General features: G+C 37.9%; 1 protein-coding gene across 7 annotated transcripts in view; it reads left to right on the top strand.

Annotated features, from left to right (window-relative positions):
* Positions 1–19,765, top strand: part of LOC150021714 (choline-phosphate cytidylyltransferase A) — a 74,215-nt gene that overhangs the window by 35,581 nt on the left and 18,869 nt on the right. For 6 of the 7 annotated variants that reach the window (XM_090278142.1, XM_090278151.1, XM_090278177.1 and 3 more), the window contains one exon: positions 6,818–6,937. In XM_090278142.1, coding sequence (XP_090134268.1) covers positions 6,818–6,937 — 120 coding nt within the window. The remainder of the gene's footprint in view (positions 1–6,817; positions 6,938–19,765) is intronic. The other variant, XM_090278187.1, reaches the window with a different exon arrangement.

Raw genomic sequence — 19,765 nt, 5'->3', positions numbered from 1 at the left:
AATAGTAGCTAATACTTACAAGCACTTACTGTGTGGTAGGGACTGAACTAAGGTTTTACATGGATTATCTCATTAAACCTCATTTGTTAGATGATGCAACTGAGGATTGGAAAGGTTAAAAAATTTGTCTAAGTTTCCATGGCTAGTAAGTGGTAGTGATGAGATCCACACTTAGGTAAGCTGACTTCTAATGACTATACTATGCTGTTGGTGATGTTAAAGATTTTTACATTTCTTAGAATGGAGCACGGATAAAAAATATTGATTAATATTGCTGTAGACATTTGATTAAGGTGTTTATATAAGGCAGATGAGAGATTTTGTTGAAGAATGTATGTACTCAACTGAAATACAGGTAAAATATATTAGTATTATTATTATTTACTGAAGGTCTTTGTACTGTGTTAATAATATGGTTGCCTTGTTTTCTTCTGTTTGTGAATTTTACTTTAGCCTTAAATAGCTAGTCAGACAACTTCTTTCTCTTGCCTCAAGTCCTCATTGTGATATTTTATTTTATTTTTGTATTATTATTTTTAATCTAGTTGAATAGTTCTAGTGTCACAAGATCTAGTGACTCCATATATTAATTTGGCTAGGTAAGCCTTTGCTTATCTAGTATAATGATATTCACCACGTGTTTGGCTGGTAAAGTTGAATCATATGACAAGATAGTTCAGTACTTAAAGAAGTAAGCAGTTACAAAGCAAAGCAAATTTATGTTATTTACACTTTACCACAATATAAAACATAAAACAAACAGAAAAGCAAAGCAAAATCTGGGTTGGAAGAAAGAGTTAAATTACTAAGTGGCATGAGGAAACTTCAGAGTGATAGGTATATTCATTATCTTAATTTTGATGATTTAATGGGTGTATAGGTATGTTAAAACACACTAAGTTATACACTTTAAGTATGTGTAACTTATCATTTGTCAATTATACTTCAGTAAAGCTGTACAAATATTACAGTACACATTACCCCTTCCCCCAACACAGAGAACAAAGACTTCTGAGAAGTGCCTATAAGCATGACTTTGGATGTGTAAACATTAAGGAATTTAAACCTGCAGTTATGGAAAATAACTGATGAAAATATGAAATGGCATTTACCTCCTTGATTTTTTTATGGCACTCTTAAAACTTTTCTATTGTGAATGAAGAGTACAAGTGCTTTTAAAATACTACCTATTTGTAATGTCAGAAGATGGAGGAACAGATATTAAAAAATTCTTTATTGCTTAAGTTGAAGGGTTATCAGGAAACCGTAGCTAACCTGTCCAGCAGGAAAGATCTACAAATCTGTATAGCTGGCAAATCAGGCAGCCTCTGAACCAGTAGCCATGTCAGTTCTATTTGATTGGTCCCGGAACCTTGTTTACTTTTAAGTAACTGTGACCTTTTATCTTTTATTCCACTGTTCAATTAAGCAGGCCTGATTTAAGTGTGAAAAAGCACAGGGGGCCCTGGTCGGGTAGCTCAGTTGGTTATAGCTTTTTCCTGATAAGCCAAGGTTGCCGGGTCAATCTCCAGGCAGGGCACATACAACAAACAGACAATGAATGCATAAGTGGAACAATAAATTGATATTCTACCCCCCTAAAAATCAATTAATAAAATTTAAAACAAAACATAAGGGACCCATGCTGTAGAGAGAATGTTCTTGATATAAAGAAGCAATAGTAATGACGAGACAGCTTCTTCTTAAAAAATCTTAGATTTCTGGAAGACAGCAGAATATATTGGTAGGGACTTAGGAATTAGGCAAGCCTGAATTTACATCCTGGCTGTTCTAATTACTAGCTGTGTGATCTCTTAGATATGTTGCTTAACTTCCCTGATCCTTAGTTTTCTCACTTGTAAATTGGGACTAATAATACTTGTATATATGTGTATTAATTGCCTAGCATAGTACCTGGAACATAGTAACTATTCAGAAAAGATGGCCATTATTATCACTGTTGTTGTTAATTTACTTCCTTGCAAGACATTTGGATTACTAGACATACTTTTTGGAATATATGTATCATGTGTATTCTGACTTACAGACTCAGAAAGGAGAGAGAATCAGTTTCTAGAGACCCCCAAAGACAATGGAGGGCTTCTTTGTGTAGAAATTGTTATAGAATATTTTAAAAAATAAATTTTTTATTTTGAAAATAAAAAAGCCTACAAAAAAGTTAAAAGAATATTAAAATGCACTTTTATGTCCCACCTACATTCATACATTGATAACATTTGCCATATTTGCTTTACCTTTCTTATATGTAATATAACATACACATATACCTTTTTTTTTTTTTTTTTTTTTTTTTTGCTGAGGGTAAATCACAGAGATTATGACCCTTCATCCCTAGTACTTCAGCACTTATCTTCTAAAAACAAGGATAGCCCTAGCTGGTGTGGCTCAGTGGATTGAGCGTTGGCCTGCAAACTGAAAGGTCTCTGGCTCTATTACCTGTCGGGTGTATGCCTGGGTTCTGGGCTGGGTTCCCAGTTGGGGGCATGAGAGGGCAACAGATCAATGTATCTCTCACACATCAATGTTTCTCTCCCTCTTTTTCTCCCTCTCTTCCTCTCTCTCTAAAAAATAAATAAATAAATAAAAATCTTTAAAAACAAGGACAGTCTTTTACGTAACACACTGTAAAATCAAATCTGGGAAGTTTAACATTGATGCCTAATATTATCTGATACACAGTCTATATTCAAATTTTATTGTCTTAATAACTATTCTTTATAACAATTTCTCCTCCAATCTAGAATTTTGCATTACATTTAGTTGTCATTTCTTTGATCTCTTAATCTGGAACAGCCCCTCAGCCTTTTGTTGTTTTCATGATTGACATATTTTGAAGAATACAGGCTTTTTTTGTAGACTGTCTTTTAGTTAAGGTCTGTCTGCTTGTTCCTCATAACTCCATACAGATTATGCATTATTGGTGATATTAATTAACTTTGATCACTTAGCTAAGATATTTTTTCACTATAAAAGTAATGCTTTCCCTTTGAAACTGTTCCTCAACAAGCTTTCCCCCAATGGTTTTAGAATCCTAGAAGAGCTTTTTAATGTCATAAACATGGTTTCCTCACCTTGATTGAGAAAATAGTTTTTTTTTTTTTTTTTTAGAGTTGATAATATTCTTTTTTTTTTTTTTTAATTTTTAAATTTTTTAATTTTGGTTTTTCAATTACAGTTGTCCCCTTTTCCCCCAATTTCTCTCCCCCACCCAACCCACCCCCTCTCCCACAATGATATCCCTCCCTGTTGTCCATGTCCATGAGTCTTTCATACAGGCTCTTTAATTAAACCCTTCCCTTACTTATCCCCCTTCTCTCCCTCTCCCCTCCCCCCTATTGACTGCTATTCTGCTCTTTGTTCTATTTAGTTCCTTTGTTTGTGTTGTTCTTTAGTTTCCTGTATTAGGTGATATCATATGGTATTTTTCTTTCTTTGCCTGGCTTATTTCACTAAGCATAATTCTCTCTAGTTCCATCCATGTTGTTGCAAGTGGCAGGAGTTCCTTCTTTCTTTCTGCTACATAGTATTCCATTGTGTAAATGTACCACAGTTTTTTGATCCACTCATCTACAGATGGGCACTTAGGTTGTTTCCAGCACTTAGCTATTGTAAACAGTGCTGCAATGAACATAGGGGTGCATAAGTTCTTTTGAATTGGGGTTTCAAGATTCTTCGGGTATAATCCTAGTAGTGGAGTCATTGGTTCAAAAGGCAGTTCCATTTTTAATCTTTTGAGGTAATTCCATACTGTTCTCCATAGTGGCTGCACCAGTCTGCATTCCCACCAACAGTGCAGTAGGGTTCCCGTTTCTCCACATCCTCACCAGCACTTGTTGCTTGTTGATTTGTTGATGATGGCCATTCTGACTGGTGTAAAATGGTATCTCATTGTGGTTTTTATTTGCATCTCCCTGATGGCTAATGATGTTGAGCATTTTTTCATGTGTCTATGGACCTTCTGTATGTCCTCTTCGGAGAAGTGTTTGTTCAGGTCCCTTGCCCATTTTTTAATTGGGTTGTTTGTTTTCTTGATGTTGAGTCGTATCAGCTCTTTATATATTTTGGAAATCAGTCCCCTGTCTGTGATGTCATTGGCAAATATGTTTTCCCATATGGTTGGTTTCCTTTTCATCTTGCTGATGTTTTCTTTTGCTGAGCAGAAACTCTTCAGTTTGATGTAATCCCATTTATTTATTTTTTCCTTTATTTCTCTTGCTTTAGGAGATGTATCCGTGAAGAGATTGTTACATGAGATATCTGATATTTTCTTGCCTATGTTTTCCTCTAGGACTTTTATGGTGTCACGGCTTACATTTAAGTCTTTGATCCATCTTGAGTTTATTCTTGTGTGTGGTGTAAGTTGGTGGTCTAGTTTCATTTTTTTGCAGGTCCCTATCCAGTTCTCCCAGCACCATTTGTTAAAGAGGCTCTTCTCACTCCATTTTATGTTCCTTCCTCCTTTATCAAAGATTAGTTGACCATAGAGGCCTGGGTTTATTTCTGGACTCTCTATTCTGTTCCACTGATCTATATGTCTGTTCTTATGCCAGTACCATACTGTTTTGATTACAGTGGCTTTGTAGTATTGTTTGATATCTGGTGTTGTGATTCCTCCTGCTGTGTTCTTCTGTCTCAAGATTGCTTTTGCTATTCGGGGTCTTTTTTGGTTCCATATGAATTTATGGAGTATTTGTTCTAGGTCTGTGAAATATGTCATTGGTATTTTAATAGGGATTGCATTGAATTTGTAAATTGCTTTGGGTAGTATGGCCATTTTGATGATGTTGATTCTTCCCATCCAAGAACATGGTATTTGCTTCCATTTATTTGTTTCTTTCTTAATTTCTTTCTTCAATGTTATGTAATTTTCAGAATACAGGTCTTTTATCTCTTTGGTTAAGTTTACTCCTACGTACTTTATTTTTCTTGTTGCTATAGTAAATGGTATTTTCTTTTTTGTCTCTGTCTCTGCTATTTTATTGTTGGTGTACAGAAATGCCTTAGATTTCTGTATATTTATTTTGTACCCTGCGATTTTGCCAAATTCACTTATTATATTGAGTAGTCTTTTAGTGGAGTTTATAGGATTTTCTAGGTATACTATGAGAAAATAGTTTTTACTTTAAAAATTATGTTATAGTACCTTATACACAGTAAGTATTATTGATGACCTAATCTTGAGCTGCTTATCACCAGATTGCCGATTACATTTCTCCACTGGATTTTGTCTGCTTACCCTGAGAAGAACTTAGTGGATTCTTACAGAGAAGTCCTGTCAGATGCAAGTGAGAAATGGTCACTAAATGGACTAATTAGGCATTCTTTGCAGACCTGTCAGACCAGTTAGTTGGGAATAGTAATACTGGCTTGGATATTTTGAAATGATGATGATGATGATGATGATGATGATGATGATGAAGAAAAGCTCTGATCATCATCCCTGGAAAAATTTGTAAAAGTATAGTATCCTCCCATTTTAATTTGCATTTGTGATGAAAGGGAGTTTCTGGGTTAGTGTTTGTCTTTCACTTTGGAGTCATGTTTTTTTTATTTTTTATTTTTTATTTTTATGTCAGCCTAATACTTAAGGTATTAGGGTGTCACCTTCAATCTCTTAAGAATTAGGTCAGGTTTCTTATAGATGTGGCCACTTGGAATTTAGCTGGAGGAAAGAAAGTAAGGCTCAGTTGCTTTTGTTTAGATGAGAAGGGCTTATTAGAGTCAATTAGGCAGAGGAGAATGTCTTCATTCTGTCTGGCAGTTGTTGTTTTCCACCTTTGCTCTGAGGATCTCTCTTCCATCTTTCACTGTACCATATCTTAGGCAGAGATGGCAGCTGATCATTAAAATTCTTTTATCCCCAATTTCTGGCTGATTCTAAAATTTCATCAATACCAAGAAATTAAGTTGTTTGTGTAAATTATGTTACCCAAGAAAAATGCAGATATCCTTGCTGGGCATTCATTGGAGAGGTAGCACAAGCCTACATCTAAACATGAAATATCAAACATTCAGAATTTCTATATGATAGCTGGTTGCTAGACACTCTCTGCTAAATGTGTTGGTGATAAATAAGTTTTTTCTTGGGGGAAGGAGAAGCCTTGGTGGGGTTTTAATAGTTGGGAACTCTGAACAAACATAAGGTGCTTAAGATTCTGCAAGAGTAAGGGAAACTGAGTATTGAAGAAGGAAGAGGAAGGACATTTAGAAGATATAGTACATTTACACTACAGTTTTCATCGATCCCTGGTGGAGTGTTCTCTGTAATCTACAGAGCATTTGGGGTTAAGAAATCCATGCCTTGTTAAACCAGGAATTGGTGATGGTCGTTCCTTTAAAAAAGGCTCTTCTCCCCATCTGCATGGAAGACATACCTTTTACATTTCCTTGCTCTGGTCATACCTCCAGATGTCCCCGAAATGATATAAGTGGTAGTATTAAAATCTGTATAACTAACTTTCTCAACCAAGTTATTCCAATCTATTGAATGCAATCAAAATATGAAATTAGTAGTTAGTGTGCAGGCTTCATTTGTCAGGAGGAATAATTTCCAAGGTCAGGTGATTAATTATGGCCAGTGTTCCACAGAGAGGCACTTCAGAGTTTCTACTGGAGCCTGTGTTTTGTGAAGCTTTCTTTTTTCCAGATGCAGTTGGCTCTTCTTTGTGAAATGTGTGCTATGGAATTGATCTTTTGCTGAGTATATCTGTGTTAACATCTCTGAAATACTGGTGACAGACTTTTTTCTACCCCAATGAGAAAAAATTCTTTTTCACTTTGTATGACCGGTTCAAAGAAGATGGATGCACAGAGTTCAGCCAAAGTCAACACAAGGAAGAGGAGGAAAGAGATGCCTGGACCCAATGGGGCAACAGAGGAAGATGGGATTCCTTCTAAAATGCTACGCTGTGCAGTTGTAAGTAAGGAAGAGATTTCTGTGTTGTACATATAACCTGGTAGGGGGGTAGAAAACTGATATAACATTACAAGCTTTTTAAATAATGGAGAGAATGAATAGTAAGTGTGGATAGTATTTTCACAGTTGTTGGAAATCTTATATTTCTTATTAAATTATAACTCAGCTTTACATTGGAATTGGATAAATTTGGAGATTGTGTTGTATATTAGGCAAAAGATCAAATTCAAACTAATGAAATAAAGAAACTGGGACTCTAGGCAGTGATTTGATCTTGGTATCATCTCATGGTGCTTAGCTGTCTGTGTCTTGCTATCTTTTCTTCCGTATCACTTAACCATTCTATTACTGCTTATCTCTCAGATGAAAACTTTTTTCTATTGCTGCTTACCTTATGTTCCTTTATCTCTGGAACATTATCTTTGTATTTCTAACTACAATATTCCCTCACTTATTGCGGGTATTACGTTCTAGACTCCCCCGTGATAGGTGAAAATCCTCGGAGTAGGAACCTTACATTTATTTTAGTATTTATGTATATTTTAATGCTTTATAAACCCTTCCCACACACTTATAAAGTGTTCCCAGTCCCTTATTCACCTTTTCCACTCCCTTATTAACCTTTTCCACATTTTTATAAACACTACTTATGTTCTTAAACATATTCTACACTCTTAAACCTACGTAACTTTAATAACATATGTATACAGTACCACAAAATCCCACGATATAGTGAAAAATCCACGATAAATAATTAAATATAATCCCGTGATACAGTGAGGCCGCGATAAGTGAGCCGTGATATAGAGAGGGACTACTGTATTGCCAAGCCTTCAATGAAATACCCCATTCCAAATTGCTCATCCTGTCTCAGGTTTATATCCTTCCCAAATCTTCCCCCTAAAAAACCATGTCAAAGAACACACAATTGAAGTGATTATTGATATACAATATTGTTATGAAATGCATGTTTCAAAATCCCATGGCAAAATTGCATGTTTCTGTATTTTCTTTACCTATGTTGGCTATTAGCCAGTGATCAAACTGCAGTTTCCATATGTTAGTTCTGGAGCTTCATAGCCCAAATGAAGAAACATTTCTAGTCTGACACAGTTAACAGTCATTCCAAACCAATACTCTTTCTTGAGCAATGAAGGAACTGGACTTCACAGATAGGAAGCATGTGCTCCAGGCCTGGTATTGATGATATTTGTGGGGCAAGTGTATTCATTTCTTATTGCTGCTGTAATAAGTTACTGCAAGTTTAGTGGGCTAACACAATACAGATATATCTTTCAGTTCTGGAGGTCAGAAGACTGAAATGGGTCTCATGGAGCAAAAACCAAAGTGTTGGCAGGGCTGGAGGCTCTAGGGGAGAATCTGTTTCCTTGCCTTTTCTATCTTCTAGAAGCTGCCTATGTTGCTCTGCTCATGGTGCCACCCAGCAGTTGTATCAGATATCTTAATTCTGACTCTCCTGCTTCCCTCATTCACTTATGAAGACCCCTGTGATTACATTGGATATGCCTGGATAATCCAGGATAATCTCCCTGGCTCAAAATCCTTTAATTTAATCATATCTTCAAAGTTCATTTTGCCATGTAAAGCATAGCCATATATTCTAGAGCAGTGGTTCTCAACCTTCCTAATGCTGTGACCCTTTAATACAGTTCCTCATGTTGTGGTGACCCCCAACCATAAAATTATTTTTGTTGCTATTTCATAACTGTAATTTTGCTACTGTTATGAATTGTAATATAAATATATGATATGCAGAGTGTATTTTCATTGTTACAAATTGAACATAATTAAAGCATAGTGATTAGTCACAAAAACAATATGTAATTATATATGTGTTTTCCAATGGTCTTAGGCAACCCCTGTGAACCGCTGTTCTAGAGAGTAAGATGTAAATAGATATCTTTAGGGGACCATTATTCTGCATACCACAGCAAGTAAACGCAGCAAATGACTCAGCAGTCAACAAAACAGCGCATTGGTAATTTCTGAATATTTCTTAGACAGTTTAGATTAAGGAAATGGTGGTAGACACCAATTCAGCAATCTCACTTGGAGTGGGGACAAGTTATGACCAAGTAGGTGGTACTCTCAGGCACTTGCCATAGACAGGAATAGAGCAAAGAAGGCCTGTCTTAGTGGAATGGGCTCTGAGAAGACTTAAATTCTTTGGTCCTTAGAATCTGAGGAATCTCAGTGCTTTAAATTACTTTGCATCATATACTCATATCACAAATCAGTTGAGCGACTTCTGTTACCTATTCCACACTCTTCTCTGGCACACACTGGCTATTTAGTATGGGCTAATGTTTAAAGATTCACTCATCCAACTGGCTGGACTGATCCTAATGAGGAGTATGTGTTAAATAAACTTGTTTGTCATCTTCATCATATACCTGTACTTTCTGTCTGTCTCTGAACCCCTTTCAACTCTGTGGCAAAAGCAAACAAGATATGTTTTTAATAACAGCTTTATTGAGATCATATAATCTACCAATTTAAACTGTACAGTTCATAGAGTTGTGCAACCATCACCACAACTAATTTTAGAATACTTTTATTCTCCAAAAAGAAGCCCCTTTTCCTTCCAACTTCCCCAGACTCTGGAAACCACTAATCTATTTTTGGTCACTATAGATTTTTCTATTCTGGACATTACATACAAATGGTATCATATAATATGTGGTCTGTTGTGGCTGGCTTTTTTCACTGAGCATGTTTTTAAGATTCATTAATGTTATAGCATGTATCAGTACTTCATTTCTCTCTGTTGACTTAAATAGCATGCCATCATATATCATGTACCACATTTTATTTATCCAGTCATTAGCTGACATTTGGGTTGAGCAGACAAGATTTTATCATACACTTATAATATGCCAGGGTGGCAGTAGGTACTAGGAGTGTAAAGATAAGCAAGCCCTTCCCTCTGAGACATGTGAGCATAACGTAGAGCTCCATGGCTCAGAGTTCATGAGCTTTAGAAAAGTGCTTTCCTTGCAAGTGGGGAAAGGAATGGGAAGGATCACCAAGTATTAGGTAGCTGGGTTGATGGGTAAGGATGAAATGGATAAAAGAGAGAAAAGAATTGAGGAAAAATTAAGGTATAACTTTGATGGCTAGTTTGTTTATAAGTATAGAGAATTTACTGATACATATGTTTCAAAGGTATAATCAAAAAGATCACAAAAATATTTACAAAGAATAAGACATTTAGCCTATCATAATATTTATCATATGTATGAATAAGTCACAAAATACCTAAACTCTGGGGGTAATTTGCCATGGTTCTGCTTATGGAGATATCATAATCTCATTTTAATCAACATATATTGAGAACCTCTGTGTGCCAGTTGCTGGAATTGGAGATACAAAGATGAAAAGATGACTTTCCCCTTAAGAAGTTCACAGAAAAATATGGGAAAGAGGCATAATTAAGATACAATATGAAAAAGACAAAATGAAAGGTTAGAGGAACTTTGATTGAAGGGTGTGGACAGTGATTTTTGAAAAGCTTCATTGAGGAGATTATTTCTGACCTGAACTTTGAGGGATAAGTAAGAATTCAAGAAATGGACAAGAGCCTTCCAAACCAGTTACCTCTGAAGTTGCACATGTGAGGTCTTTCTACCGTCTCTGAGATGTGCTACTTTGCCTCCTACTTGCTTGCTCCCCTCTGGGGCATTGTCTCTTCCAGCACCAAGGAAATCAAGAAGGTCCTGGATAGTGTGGGCATAAAGAAAACAGCATAGGGACAACTACCTCAAAACTGGAGACAATTAGAAGTTCCAGGAAATCTAGCTGCATGGAAGTCCAACAAACAAGAATACAAAGAAATACTCATCCAGACAGGAGGGGTGGAGCCGGGGTGGAGAGGATGCAGTGTGGTGGTGGCAGCAGCTGCCACAGCAGCAGGCCAGTAGAAAGTGTAGTCACACGTTTTAAAAAGTAGGGAGGGACGCCTGGGGAGCACTTCCAGCACCAGACAAGACCACAAAGCTCATGGTCCCAGCGCCTGGGAAAATAAAGCCCCATTGCTTCAGACTGTGCAAACCTGTGGGGGTTAGGGCTGAGGAAGAAACTGCTGGTCTCTCAGCAGAGTCCGCTTGTTTAAAGGGCCCCCATGGTCCTAGAATGTCTGCAGACCCACCCACTCTGTGAACGACGGCCAGGGCAACAGCTAGAGAGGCACCAGTCTCATACAGGAGAAGTACCTGGAAAAGGGATGAGTGCTGAGCAAGCGGCGTTGTTCCCTCTCAGACCCCTCCCCCACATATAGCGCCACAACATGATGAAACCGGTCGCCCTGAATACCTAAGGCTCCGCCCCTTACAACGTAACAGAATCGACAGCTGTATCTAAAATACAGAGGCAAACAAACACTGGAGCCTATCAAGATTAGGAGACAGAGAGGTATGGCCCAAAACAGGGAACAGATCAAGATTCCAGTGGGAGAACTAAGCGATGAGGAGATAGCCAACCTAACAGATGAGGAGACAGCTAACCTGACAGACGAAGAGTTCAAAACACTGGTGATAAAGATGCTCACAGACTTGACATATATGCTTAAGTATGGCAAATGCATAAGAGAAGAGGTGAAGGCTATGCTAAATGAAACAAAGGAAAATCCACACAAAACCAATGGTGAAGGGAAGGAAACCGAGGTTCAAATCAATGATTTGGAACATAAGGAAGAAAAAAATAGTTAACCAGTACAGAATGAGGAAATAAGAAGTGAAAAAAATGAGGAGACGCTTAGGAAACTCTGATACAACTTTAAACATACCAACATCCAAATCATAGGGGTGCCCGAAGGAGAAGAGGAAGAGCAAGAAATTGAAAGCTTTTGTGAAGAAATAATGAAGGAAAACTTCCCAAATATGGCAAAGGAAATGGACATACAAGTCCAGGAAGCACAGAGAGTTCCAAACAAGCTAGGCCCAAGGAGGACCACACTGAGACACATCATAATTAAAATGCCAAAGGTTAAAGATAAAGAGAGAATCTTAAAAGCAGCACGAGAAAAGCAGAGAGTTATCTACAAAGGGATGCCTATTAGACTATCAGCTGATTTCTCAAAAGAAACTTTGCAGGAAAGAAGGGACTGGCAAGCAGTATTCAATGTGATGAAAAGCAAGGAGCTACAACCAAGATTACGCTATCCAGCAAAGCTATCATTTAGAATAGAAGGGCAGTTGAAGTGCTTCCCAGACAAGGTAGAGCTAAAGAAGTTTATCATCACCAAGCCATTATTATGTGAAATGTCAAAGGGACTTACTTAAGAAAAAGAAGGTCAAAACTATGAACATTAAAATAACAACAAATTGACAACTATTAACAACTGAATCTATAAAATAAAAGCAAAATCTAACTAAGCAAACCAGGATAGGAGTAGAATCATAGGCATGAGGATCATTTGGAGGGCTATCAGCTGGGAGGGGGAAGGAGGAGAAATGGAGAAATAGTGCCGGGGTTAAGAAGCATAATTGATTGGTACAAAATAGACAGGAGGAAGTTAACAATAATATAGGAAAGGGTGAAGCCAAAGAACTTATATGCACGACCCATGGACATGAACTAAGGGGGGTGGGATTGCTAGAGGGAAGGGGAGTACAGTGATCTCTCACTTATCGCAGGTATTACGTTCTAGACCCCCCCGCAATAGGTGAAAATCAGCGAAGTAGGAACCTTACATTTATTTAGTATTTATATATATGTTAATGCTTTATAAACCCTTCCCACACACTTATAAAGCGTTCCCCGTCCCTTATTCACCTTTCCCACTTCCTTATTAATCTTTTCCACACTTTTATAAATGCTACTTATGTTCTTAAACATATGCTACACTCTTAAACCTATGTAACTTTAACAACATATGTATACAGTACCGCAAAATCCCGCGATATAGCGAAAAATCCACAATAAATAATTAAATATAATATTTTAAAAAATCCTGTGATACAGTGAGGCCATGATAAGTGAACTGCGTTATAGAGAGGGACTGCTGTACTGGCTGGAGTGGAACAAAGGGAAAAAAAATTGGGACTACTGTAACAACATAATCAATAAAATATACTTAAAAAAAGAACAGCATAGGAAATGTAGTCAATAATATTGAAATAACGATGTTAGAGCTATTGCGGGGAACACTTTGTAAAGTATATGATTACCTAACCTCTATGCCATGTACTTGAAACTAATACAAAATAATATTGAATATAAACTATAATTGAAAAAGAAAATTATGAAATAAAAATAAAATAATTGTTGATAGATATGTATTTTATTATTCATATTTTGGGTTTTTTTATCCCCCTTCTTCTTTCTAAAGAAGATTCTTTAACATTTCTTGCAATATTGGTTTGGTGGTGATGAACTCCTATAGCTTTTTCTTCTCTGCGAAGTGCTTTTTCTGTCCTTCAGTTTTAAATGACAGCTTTTCTGGATAATCTTTGCTGCAGGTCCTTGCTTTTTATTACTTTGAATATTTTGTGCCGGTCCCTTCTAGCCTGCAAAGTTTCTGTTGAGAAATCAGCTGACAGTCTTTTGGGAGCTCCTTTGTAGGGAGCTGTCTTTCTCTTGCTGCTGTTAGGATTATTTGTCTTTAACCTTTAGCATTTTAATTATGATGTGTCTTGGTGTGTGCCTCTTTGGGTTCATTTTGTTTGGGATTTCCTGCGATTCCTGGACTTGTGTATCTTTTTCCTTCACAAGGTTAAGGAAGTTTTCAGTCATTATTTCTTCAAATAGGCTTTTAATCCCTTGCTCTCCCTCTTCTCCATCAGGTACTTCTATGATGTGGATGTGGTTATATTTGATATTGTCCCAAAGTTCCCTTCCACTATCCTCATTTTTTTGGATTCTCTCTCTCTCTCTCTCTCTCTCTCTCTCTCTCTCTCTCTCTCTCTCTCTCTCTCTCTCTTTTTCTTTCCTGCTCTGACTAGGTGTTTTCTGCTATGTTGTCTTCCAAATTGCTGATTTGATTCTCTGGTTCATCTAACCTGCTGTTGATTCCTTCTAGTGTAGTCTTCATTTTAGTTATTGTATTCTTCATTTCTGACTGGTTCTTTTCTTATGGTTTCTGTGTCCTTTTTATGTTTACTGTCTCTTTGTTTAAGTACCCATTGAGTTCCTCCTTTCTTCCCCTGAGTTCCTTGAGTATCCTTATAACCGTTGTTTTGAACTCACTATCTGGTAGATTGCTTGTTTCTGTTTTATTTAGTTCTTTTGGGGGAGATTTCTCTTGTTCTTTCATTTGGAGCATGTTTCTCTGTCTCCCCATTTTGACTGGTATTTGGTATTTATATCTGCTATGCCTCCCAGTTTTGGTAGGGTGGCTTTATGTAGTAGGTGTCCCATGGGGCTCAGTGGCACAGTCTCCCTGATTACCTGAGCTAGGTGCTCTAGGAATGTCCATTATGTAGGTTATGTGAACCCTCCTGTTGTAGTTGCTATTGGCCTATCTGTGGGTGGTGTTGACCCTTGGGCTTACTGACTATGAAGATTGATCCTGACCACAGTGTACAAACTGCTCTGCAGGGTCTGACCCCATGAATTGGAATTCCCCCCAACAGGGTCTGGTGCCTACCAATTCTTCCTTTGGGTGTGCCACTTGTGGATCTAATTGGGTTGTGCTCTGCTGTGATCTGAGTCCCATTGCCAGTGTGTTGGTTCTAGGGCCTCTTGGGAGGGACTCTGGTGCGGGTCAGTGTCAGCCTGTTACCAGCTCTGGGCTACCTGTTTGAAGCTACAAAGTAATCCAGTTTGTGGCTGCCTCTGCCTGGCCCATGCTGTGTACCAAGGAAGGTGTCTAGCAGCACCAAGACTTGGGGCACATCAGCAAAAGGCTCAAGGTACCCTGAGATCTGCCTCCACTTGCTGGCTTTCTGTTAGGCTAAGTCACGGAAATAGTCCTTGATGGTTTCTGAGTTGCATGAGGTAGGTTCTCAGTAAGTCACCAGGTAGAGGCAGATTAATATTGCTTCAAACTCAATACCAGTGCTGCAATTGAGGCCACTCAGCAAAACTCTCAGGTTATACCAAGGCCAGCTGCCACTTGCCGAGTGCCTACAGACCTTTGTGGTGGCATGGGGTCTCAAGGAGTCATCAGGGTGAGGCCAGCAGAGTTTATCAGACCCAAATAGACCAAGATTTGGCTGTGTGAAGGGAGGGCTCTGCACAGGAATGGTAATGTGGGTGGGGTGTGGGAGGGAAACATGTCCCCCAGTGTAATGCTGCAGAACTGCCTCCCTCCTCAAGAGACTTCCAAGAGAGTCTGCAGCAAGGGCCCAAGCTGGCCACAGCCATCTGACTCCTCAGCAGGGTGAGAGCTTAGCAGGACAGGGCCACCAGATGTCAGGAAGGTGGGGCTAGTGGATCTTGCATGGGGGGCAGTGGCATTGGTCAGCCTAGGAGTGAGGGGAAATGGCCCCTGCCCCGGAGCCACACAGCTCAGTTTCTGATACCCCCTGAGTTTACCATCAAGAACCCTACAAGAAAGTCTACACCATGAGCCCATGCAGGTGACTCCTACACAGGATGTGAGGTTGGCAGGGCAGGGCGACAGGGAGCTGGGTTGGTGGGGCTAGTGCATTCCTCCAGGCTGATTCAGTACAGAGGTAGTGCTTGACCCAAGAAGGATTGTGTCTGTGGGTAGTGTGGGAGAGGGACCCAGCATAGGCACACAGGCGGCTCTCCTTCAGCTCTCCCCGGAGCCATGCAGCCCAGTCTGTCCTTATGTGACTTCAGTCTGCTCCAATTTACCCTCCCTCTGCAGGAGCCCGGGGTGAGTGGCCAGGAATGAGATTTTGGCACTGGCCTTTTAACAGGGCACTTGGGTTTCTAGAAGACTCCTGTTTCACCCGGGCATACAGAATCCTTGCTGGTTTTCACAGCCAGATGTTGTGGGCTCCTTTTTGGGCTGGGGGGATCCTTGCATAGGGTTGAGATTCCCTACTCTTTAGGGGTCTCAACCTTTGCAGCTGAGATATGTGGTTACAGTGCCATATCTTTTCATGTCTCTACCCTTCCTACCAGTCTTTATTTGGTTTATTTTGTAAATCATTGGTTATAAGACTTCTGTTCAGCTAGTCTTCAGTTGGTTATTCAGGCTCATTGTTCTATGATGTGGTTGTAATTACAATTTGGACCTGGGAGGAGGTGAGTGTAACTCCCATCTCCTCCACTGTCATATTGGATCTAATAATTACTTTAAATGCAAATGGATTAAATTCTCCAATTAAAATAGATAGGTTTGGTGAATGGATAAGTTAAGAAGACCCTTACATATACTGTCTACAAGAGACTTTGGATCTGGAGACACACAGACTGAAAGTAAAGGGATGGAAAATGATATTTAATGCAAATGCAAAGAAAAGAAAAAGCTGGGTAGCAATACTTACACCAGACAAAATAGACTTTAAAACAAAGGCTGTAACAAGAAACAAAGAAGGACCCAGCAATTTCACTTCTGGGTATTTATTCAAAGAAAACTAAAACACTAATTCAAAAAGACATATGCATGCATATGTTTATTGTAGTAGTATTTACAATAGCCAAGGTATGGGAACAACTTGTGTCCATCAATAGATGGACTGGTTAAAGAAGTGGTGCATATATGAGTATACAATGGAATATAACTCAGCCATAAAAAAGAATGAAATATTGCCCCTTGAAACAACATGGATGGACCTAGAAGGTATTGTGCTGAGTGAAATAAGACAGAGAAAGACAAATGTCATATGATTTCACTTATATGTGAAGTCTAAAAAACAAAATAGACAAACAAACAATAGAAACAGACTCATTGATAGAGAATATTTTGATGGTTGACATGGAGGGATGGGTAAAAAAGGTAAAATGCCCTGGTTGTGTGGCTCAGTTGGTTGGAGCATCAATCCATAACTGAAAGGTTGCAGGTTCAATTCCCAGTCAGGACATATACCTATGTTGTGGATTTGATCCCTGGTCCAGGCGTGTACAGGAGGCAACCAGTTGATATTTCTCTCTCTCCCTTTCTCTCTCCCTCTCTCTCTAAAAGCAATGAAAAAGTGTCCTTGGGTTAAAATTTTTAAAAAAGGTGAAGGGATTAAGCACAGATTGGTAGTTATGGGATAGTCATAGGCATGTAGAGTACAGCACAGGGACTATAGTCAATAATGTTTAATAACTATGTATGGTGTCAGATGAGTTCTAGTTTTATTGAGGTGATCACTTTGTAAGTTATATAAATGTCTAACCACTGGACTATACACCTGAAGCTAGTATAATATTGTATGTCAACTCTAATTGAAAAATGAAAATTATTTAAATGTAAAGAAAAAGAAGCCTTAGAAGTAGAAAGAGTACTGGAAAGCCAATATTAAGTTCTAGTCTTAGATTATTTGAGTTATCTCTATTTCCCTTCTAGTAAGGACACCAGAATTTCTTCTTTTTCACTAGAATTTTGAGGAATAATGAGTTTATGTATGTGAACAAAATCAGGGAAAAGTTTTTATGGAAGCAATATTGCATTCAGACAATCATTATTAGTTATAATTTTTAGTTATAATGGTGTTAGTTATAATTTGCATAGGTTTATAAACTTTATATAGCAGTTAGAAGCTAACTTCTTAGATTAATACAATTTAATTAATTTTGTTGGCATAATGAAACCTATGTTCATAGAATGGAAGAGAAAGTGAGCTAACATTGTTGATGATGAACTAAATTTGTTGAGTGCCTACTACAGGTGAAATATTTTGTTACTTTGCATATGCTATTTTATTTAATCCTCATAATAACATTGTGGAGCAGATAGTATTATCTTCTGTTTTATAGAAGATTAAATGAAAGCTTTAGAAGCATGCTGTGATTTCACAGCTATTAAGTGATAGAGCTGGGATTTAGATCTAAGTTCTAAACCCATTCCCTTTCATGAATACTTCACTCTCCGATAGTCAAAAGACCTGGAAGCAATATTATTCTGTAGGATTCTCTTCAGGCCAAAATGAAGGAGGTATGTTTTATAGCACAGGTAGAAATACTTAGTCCTACTTTTATAAACCTCAATGTCTAGAGACGCTGTTCTCTAACTGAGATGAGAGTGACAGGGTATTTTAAAAAATACAACACTTTCTAAGTGGGGGCAACCCTGGAGAGAGAAAGATTTTGCTGATCTGCTGTAGCTGAAGAATCCCAGGTTTCATTCTCTATTATTCGGAGTTGATTCAGCACAAATCTTAGCCAGGAGAGACAGCTGCTTTTGCCTTGTTTTGAATGTACATGGTATACTACAAGGAAGATTGAGGAAATAAGAGTTATGAAAAGTAGGATACTTAATGTATCTTTTTAAATTGAGGTAAAATTCACATAACATAAAATCCACCATTTTAACCATTTTGAAGGGTATAATACAGTTGTTTTTAGTATACTCACAATGTTTTGCAACCTTCACCACTAATTCCAGAACATTTTCATCCCCCCAAAAAGAAACCCCCTACCCATTAGCAGTCACTCCCCATTCCCCTCACTCTCTACCTCTAGGCAATCATTAATCTTTCTGTCCCTAATTCTGGACATTTCATATAACTGGAATCATACACTATGTGGGCTTTTTAGTCTGGCTTCTTTTATTTAGCATGTTTTTTAGTTCTGTCTAGCTGGTAGCATATATCAGTGTTTCATTCCTTTTTATAGGTGAATAATATTCCATATGGACATATCATTTTGTTTATCCATTCATCAGTTGATGGGTATTTTGATTGTTTTCAGTTTTGGTGATTGTGAATAATGCTGTTATGAACATTATTTATGTACGAGTTCTTTTTAAAACATATATTTTTATTTCCTTGGTTATATACCTAGGAGTATAATTTCTGGCTCATATGGTATTCTATGTTTAGTAGTTTTTTGTTTTTATTTTTTTATAAATGCTTCCTGTTTTAAAAGATTTTATTTATTTATTTTTAGAGAGAGGGGAAGGGAAGGAGAAAGAGAGGGAGCAAACATCAATGTGTGGTTGCCTCTCACACGCCCCAACTGGGGACCTGGCCAGCAACCTAGACATATGCCCTGACTGGGAATTGAACCGGCAACCCTTTGGTTCGCAGGCCAGCACTCAATCCACTGAGTCAGGGCTGTTTAACATTTTTGAAAAACAGTTTTCCAAAGCTGTGCACCAGTTTACATTCACAGCAGCAGTGGATGAAGGTTCTAATTTCTCCTGGCCATTATTGTTATTTCTTGTCTTTTCTGCTTGTAACTATCCAAATGTGTAAGAAGCTGTAGCTTATTGTGGTTTTGATTTGCATTTCCATAGTGACTAATATTGTTGAGCATCTTTTTATGTGCTTTTTGGCCATTAGCATATCTTCTTCTGAAAAATGTCTAGATCCCTTTATCTCCTTAACTTTCAAGTCCTCTTTTTTCTCTCTTCCATTCACCAGGGCCTATTTCTCTTCCTGGACCCATTAACTTGGCTACTATAGTTTCTAGCTGATCTGAATTTGAATATAGTGCTCAATAGCCTCATTAATTATTTGGTAATGCTCTAATACATTTTCCATGAAACTATTCCATATATTTTCTTCTTTCCTCAAGTTTTCAGTCTCATTCCAGCCTACCTGTTCTTCATAGGTAAATTTATTTCCTTTTCTACTATACTGAGAAAATTGAGGCCATCAGATACAAATTTGTACATCTTTCCTTTTTACATTCAACATTGCTCTTTTTATCACCTTTCCTTTCTTCTGCTCTTAGAAAAATGTGATCTTTCTTATTTCTAGAGCTAACATCTTTCTCCTGCTTTCCTCTGAGGCCATTTCCCTGCCA

Source organism: Furipterus horrens, unplaced genomic scaffold (genome assembly GCF_987537825.1).
Source record: "Furipterus horrens unplaced genomic scaffold, mFurHor1.1.pri manual_scaffold_1, whole genome shotgun sequence".
Taxonomy (NCBI): Eukaryota; Metazoa; Chordata; class Mammalia; order Chiroptera; family Furipteridae; genus Furipterus; species Furipterus horrens.
The sequence above is the reverse complement of the archived record's forward strand: the minus strand, read 5'-3'. Positions and strand labels throughout refer to the sequence as shown.